Raw genomic sequence first — 7,199 nt, forward strand, 5'->3', positions numbered from 1 at the left:
TTAGTCTGCGGGACAAATAGATACAATAGCCTATACCTATTTATGGATAAGATTTCTGAACATTACTAAATATAGTAATATCCTCCAAATATTATCTACCTCTTATATATATATTAATTAACAACCTTTGAGTGTTAATTTCATGTGACGATACACCCCTCCCTTAAACGACAATCTATCTGACTGCCATTGGATGGAGTGGTCGCTATGTGACCACTTAATTTTAAAAAATGATGTTGATTGGTCAGAACCATCATTTAAATCCCATCGCATGAAGACCAAATTCATGCGGGGTGTTGATAGTGCTGCGCCTACGGCTGCGGTTCGTGCAGCCGCGGGTGACACACTGTTATCTCTTGCGGCAGGCGGAACGTCTGCCGTAGTATCTTCCACTCGCGCAAAACTAGATGTTGCGAGTGCACGTGGTGATTCACCACGTGAAAACGACCCCTCTTTCGAGGTCGACTACGAATGCGAGTCGGACGAAATGGCCGACTCGGGGAGAATAGAACAGTCGCCTGATAGACGTCAGGCGGCTGACTATGAGCCTTCAAATGAGAGGGCTCATTCTGCTAGACGAGTTAATAGTCTATTTCGTTCCGACGATGAGGATGATCCCTCATCGCCCGTTCCGTCGCCCGTACGGTCACCTGCACCTGTTTGTGTGCAAGGTGATGACCATGGCGTAATCCATCGTAATAAAAGTTTTTATGGTACCCTTGCATCAGTGGGTACCACTCAGGGGAGTGAAGACAATAAAATGTCTCATCTCGCCCTGAAAAGATGCCGTGGCTTTTGCCAGAAGGGCTAATCAATAGCTTGTCTGGAAAAACTACTCCTCACAATAAATATCCCTTATTTATTGCGACAAGCTACATGGTCTTGATCCCAGCGCGAAGAACTTTCGCGCTGAGGAAATTTTTTATCTCGATGCTTTTCTTAAGCATCGATGGTTTAGTGGCAATAATAAGCGAGATAAAGTCTCGCTTTTGCAAGCCTAGAGCGCGTTCATTCGCAATGTCAAAGACATTGGACGCGAAGCCTGGTTTCAAAAACTTAACGCGAATTGCGTTAAGTTTGAGAAACGAACTCCAACCGGTGCAAAGCATAAATTGCATCGGTTATCACGTGAGGCTGGGCTTCCATGCCTCACGTGGGGTGATCCCTGTCCGTGTTGTGTTGACAACACGAAGCGAGTAAAAGAGGATGTCTATTCTCTTTCTTCGCCCTGGGGAGTGGCTCGCATCTCTACCGAGATGCGGGATGCGATTGGCGTTTTGCAATCGATTTTAAAGCGCCAGGGGCGCGTGTTTTCCGATGGGCCTTCTGAACCATCGGATGGGTCTTGTCATACTGACGGACGAGGCCCTCAACGTCAGCAACCAGCTGGGAACGAGGCTCCCAGATCTCATGTGAAGGTGGATAACCACGCCAGCGAGCAAGATAACTCGTTCGCTGCCTCTTCACATCACGGTGGTTCTGGGTAGTTCCACAAGGAAACGTTGACCACCGTGGGAATCCACCAATGGTTGTGAAGGAGGAGAGAAAATTAGATCCGACCGATGTGTCGGATCAGAGTCGAAAATCGACAAACTCGATCGCTTCCTCCATGATTTGGCGGAGGGACCTGATCACGAGCGCGCGTCGCTCGTTGAAGCAGACGATGCAGGCTCACCATATCGAGCGGTTGGAAGACCGTTCGAAGAGTGCGTATTCCATGTTGGAGTACGAACGGAAATATCACGCTGTTCGCGATGAGATGTCGTCAGCTCATCGCAGTTTCGAGGATATTCGGAACCGGCATGATAAACTTCAGGTTCAACATGAGAATCTGGTTCGCGATCACAAGAATCTTTTGGGGATTCTTGAAAAGGGTGGTCAAATCCGTCCTCGGAAGAAGCCGCGTACTGATGGTACGGGCGGAGCCGACCAACGTAAAACGTAGGATGCGTTCGCATCCTACGTGGCAATTCTATTGTGTACGCATTGCCTCTGCGATGCAGTACACAGAAAGGCGGTAGTAGTTTACTGCTACCCACATTAGTGACTAAACGCTTGAACTACCGGTTAAAATATCCAAGTAACTAATTACTACTAAATGCATTTTGCAAGTGTTCATCTAAGTTCTCGTTGCATACGATCACTTAAAAAAATCCCAATATCTTGTTAATGTCCACCACATTATAAGTGTGTTATCAATGACAGCGGCTGACGACGCTCGTCACCTCGAGTTATGCGCAAACGAACTTCGCGAGCTCGGGGCAGCCATCGGGTCTTGTCGCTTTCGAACTCCTTCATCGCATCTATCAATTCCATTGCAGACGTCCGAATCGACGTCGAAGCGTCGCAAACTTGTCTCAACGTCGCCATCGAAGACGAGTCGGTCGTTATTCTCGCTGGTCTCTAGCGCAGCTTATGCAGCAAAGACCAATGCATCTAGCCACCAGGAGACGTGGCAGGCGACTCTTCACCGATTAGCATTGGCAATTGACGAAAAAAATGCATCAAAAGGCTCAATTGAGCGCTGCGATCGGCTAAAGCGGCGTTTTGAAGCCCTGTCCGACACTGTTCAGCTATGTCAAGACAAGGTGCGCAAGATTGGAGACGAAGTATTGCTGCAGGATCGAGTGGAGAGTCAATTGGCTCAAGAAGAGACGGCGTGGGAGCAGCAAATGCAGCTTCGAGAGCAGCGCGTGGCCGAGCGGGAGGTGGAGCTGCAGGCTTTAAAGGAAGAAAATAGTGTCCACGAGACGGAAGAATTGGAGCAATACACCAAGTTGTCGCAAGATGAGAACGATACTGAAGAGGAACAAGAGGTTCAAGCAGAAATAATGGAGCTGCAGGAGGCGGTGGCTCTCCGAGCCGAAGAAAAGAGGGATATTAAGGCTGCGATTGATTCGTTGCAGCGAAAACGACTCCGACGCCAGGCTGTAATTGCGGAGCACACAAAACAACGAGAAGCCGAGAATATGGTGATTGAGGCAGACGCTGCAGTGGCGGCAAGAGAGCAGGTATTAAGGGAATTGCGAGACGAGAAGGATGTGCTTCAGAGAGAAATTATCGCAGCGGAGGAGATGGAAGAAAAACTGGAAGAGAATATGCAAGATCTACCAGCAATGAAAGAAGAGCTCGCGGAGGTGAAAACGACACGATTAAAGGTGCAAACTCGAGTCGATTCGTTACGATTGGAATTGGCACGACGGAAGCGGAAAATGAGGCATATGGTCGACATTCTGCTCTTGACGGCTCGAGACACGAACCCACCGACATTGCGGGAAGAAGCAGTGTTACTGCATTTGCTGTATCAGAATGAAGGAGAAATGGGCATGAATGAGCTCAAACAGGAAGCGAGTTTGGTACTGAAAGACCATGATAAACCAAATGGACTCGGTGTTGTCACGCGCGCCTTGTATTCGCTACTTGCCAATGGGGTCGTGCAGATTGATTGGTCGTATGGCAATGGGTTGGTCACGTCTTTATTGGTCTAGAATGGCTCGATTGAAGGACGATTGGTCTTTACTCTTAGCAAGAGGTAGTTTAACCAAGTCGGTTCCCACTGACATGGATTTCGTAAGTAAAAGATGAAATGTTGGGTGTCATTATCACCGCAAAGCATTACTTGAATGAAAGACATGTTAATTTAGTGATGTGTGACACTGATGACAGTGTAGACAAGATGCCTCTGAGTACTTTTACGCACACAACGTGCGGGGGAAGCTACTAATTTACTTAGCGTGGTATAGCAACATGAGTATAGAGAGAGTAACAACATAAAGACAAATATTAAGAAACACTTAGTGTAAGGAGAACTAAAATTGTTATAATTATATTGGAGTACTAAACGTATGTGTTTCTTATAGGTCTGACTTTCTATACAATATGATTGCTCGGGATTGATATAATGACGTTAACAAACCAATAAATAGAACCGCCAAGTTACTGCTACAACATTAAACCATGTGTGGTACTATTGACAATGTTATCGAAAAAGAAAATATTCTCTATTCTTCCTCTTTTATAAAATAATAATTATGTAACGGACTGCCAAGTTACATAAATGTGTTGTGTGGCTAATAATATCAGGAACCCTTTCTCCACTCGCTTTCGTTTGCTCGGATCGCAGCATGTCTCAGTTCCAAGAAGACTGTACACTTGGTGTAACAGCCTTTCACTACCACTAGTCAAGCTTACACTGGTTACAGTGTAGGTTAGGTGTAACGGGGTGTATCGTTACATGAAATTAACACTTAAAGGTTGTTAATTAAAATATTATCTAAAAGGTTGGGAAAATTTGGAGAATATTACTTGACATAGTTATATTCTAAAAGCTTATCCATTCGTAGATATAGACCATTATATCTACTTTCTCCGCGGTCCAGTCAGCGCTGGACGCGCGGAAAGAGAAAGACAGATAAGACTTTATTACATGTTTTGAATTATTTTATTTATAAGTTAGTATTTAGTAGATAGACAAGAAGACCTTAATTATATTGATATGGTTTTTAATTATCCCTCTTTAAAGCAAGTGTCTTCAAGAGTCTTCCTCTGCTCGTACTAGTGTACGTGAAGTGACGTGAGGCACCACTCGCACCGAGGCAGTGCGAAGAGGACTTGTACTGAAGCAGTACAAGTCAGTAGTGCCCCGTTACACCTGGTACCACTTTGTAGTCCGTTCAAGGACCACAGTTCCATCATTCAAGAAAAAAAATGGACATGTTAGATGATAATGGAAATACGCATGACGTTTTCGCGTGATAGCTACTGACATACAAAGCAGTTTGGTCGAACGAATGAGTTCGACCGTAGGGAACGATGTCATCTTGGCCATGCTGTCTGGTTTGGACAGAGATTCCCTCCATTCAGCCATCGTCAAGTTCATACAACATGAACTTGACAAGGCGAATGAGAAGGTAGCCTTCCTTAATCAGCAAGGCTCTCAACAGGTATAACTGTTGAGGGGGGTTACGACAGGTAAAGACCCCTGTACGATGGATGACGCACACGCGTCGTCCCAAAACATAAAAAATTGACATTTCTTAGTATAGGGAAGTCGAAGAAGACTCCCTTTCAAGATAATATGTCGCATAAGGAATCGTCACATCTTCTACGAGCAAATGCAAGTCGCATTTGCTCAGTCGAATTTGGCAGGTCGTGCCAAAACTTAAGCACTAGGCCTTAAGTTGCGCGACCCATTTGTCTTTGGGTCGCTAGAGGCTTTTAAAGCCCGGCTCAAAAAAACAGACGTTTGAACCGCCCAGAGCAGAGTTCAGAGCTCGTTCAGAGCTTCTGAAACCCGAAACAACGCAAGCGTGATGTTCACGCTTATGCCCAGCACATATGACTCTTAGCGAGTTGTATCACGAACAACTCAGTTCATGAACACACGTTGATTACGGGGTTCATGCAAGGTCATACGGATGGCCCCGTAAAGAACCACCTGCTCCGCTTGGAACTGGATACACCTAAAGAAGCAATATACGTTGCGGAACAGGAAGACTTTAGCTTGAGACAGGCTGAAGCTAGTTCGTCATCGTATCATCCTCCAAGAAGACACGAGCTGGGAGATCCAGAACCAATGGACCTCTCTTATGTCGAAAGCGAAGAACCTCGCTATTTGAACAACAAGCGATTCCAAAAAGGCATTCGCTCCCAAACGTTAGGTCACTACGCTCATGAGTGTAGTGCCCCACGCCCAGTGCCGAGAGGTACTGAACGTTTTTATAGACTGAAATGCCAAAACGGGCAACGGTCGCGGGTCCGACGTTGTTGCGAAATCGCAACAGCAAGGCGGACCGCCAAAAAACGGTCGAGGTAGTAGGGCGCAATGCCCTACTGATCCAGCAACTTCAAGAGAATTTGCAAATCTCTTGACAGAAGTTGCTCCAGACACACAATCGTTGTGTGTATCCCTCATCATCTGGAAGTAAAAAGTGACAAATGATTTGTCACTTAGGCCCTAGTCGACTGTTGCGCGTCGAAAATTTTTATTCGTCGCCAGTCGCTATAGGGTCGTAGGCTCAAATATGTTGAGAGCGACATCCCTCCCACAAGGATGACGGCGCGTCTAGCGACAGGCGCATCGATAACAGTAATGAAACGCGTAGTGAAATTTCACTACAAGTTAAGAGATTTACAGTACGATGACGATTTCATCGTACTGGATTTGGATGACAAATTTGATGTCATCCTGGGTTAACCTTGGCTCAGAAAATAAAAGCTAATAATCAGCTGGCAGCATCGATCCGTAAAGATGCCTGCCACTTGTTCATCAGATGGCCATCTGATGAACGTCTTGGAGCGTACACAAGCGTGTGGATGTACTACGAGTGAGTGCGATGGCCTCACTTGTGGTACGGTCGTTAGTACAACTGCACAAGATCACAGTGTGATTACCAATCACATTGTGGAGTCAGCTGCCGGCGGCTGTGTTAATGCACAGGCAGCGCCGAAGGTCCACCACTCGAAAAGGTCGAGTGGATTGGGACATGAATGTACGCTTAGTGGGCGACATTCAAGGAGTATACCGGTTGCCCAGAAAGGACAACACGATGATCCAAGGTCGAGTAGAGAGTCGACCGTAGTGGACCCGACTGTGATAGCGCAATCACACTCGGAAGACGTTGAGGGAAGAGGTCCGCACGTATTTGAGGAGAAAGCTCCTCAAATAGTGGAAGTTACTAGACTTTAAGATCCCGAGGGATTAATCCCCCCTCGGCAGCCTGTGAATAAATCCCAGAAAGAAACCGAGAAATTAAATGTCTTGGTTAATGATGGTTCGAGAGTAGGTGCTTATACTCTTGATCTGTATGCGCCTCCGAAGTTAACTTCGGAGATAACTCAATTACCAACCCTAGAGACTAAACGGAGATCTGCATAGTGGTAAAATCAAGCAGATCTGCGTACTCGTCATAGCGGACGAATACGCAACGGATATACGGTCAGCGGTAATTTTTGCAGAGAACGAACGGGTCCTCAGCAGCTCATCGATGGACGAAAGTGTCCTCGATGTGAAGACTCGGATTGAAAGATACAGTACTCAATCTTGGGAGTCACTCTACCGATCGGGTAAAAGCGGGCCATGTGAGGGAGTTAACCTCCCCAAATAGCTCTCCGACCTTCTGTGTGCGAAAGGCCACAGGAGGGTGGCGGATATGCACGCATTTAACAAACTGAATGCTGCAACGGTACCGGCTCAAACG

General features: G+C 46.4%; 1 protein-coding gene across 1 annotated transcript; it reads left to right on the plus strand.

The window, feature by feature from the left end:
- Positions 1-2,198: 2,198 nt before the first annotated feature.
- Positions 2,199-3,488, plus strand: CCR75_008730 (uncharacterized protein; the record flags this gene model as incomplete). Its single annotated transcript, XM_067966780.1, has 1 exon — positions 2,199-3,488. One exon carries the CDS (start codon positions 2,199-2,201, stop codon positions 3,486-3,488), a length of 1,290 nt encoding a protein of 429 aa, XP_067819301.1.
- Between the last annotated feature and the right edge of the window lie 3,711 nt (positions 3,489-7,199).

The sequence above is a fragment of the Bremia lactucae genome, linkage group LG15, assembly GCF_004359215.1.
Source record: "Bremia lactucae strain SF5 linkage group LG15, whole genome shotgun sequence".
Classification (NCBI taxonomy): Eukaryota; Oomycota; class Peronosporomycetes; order Peronosporales; family Peronosporaceae; genus Bremia; species Bremia lactucae.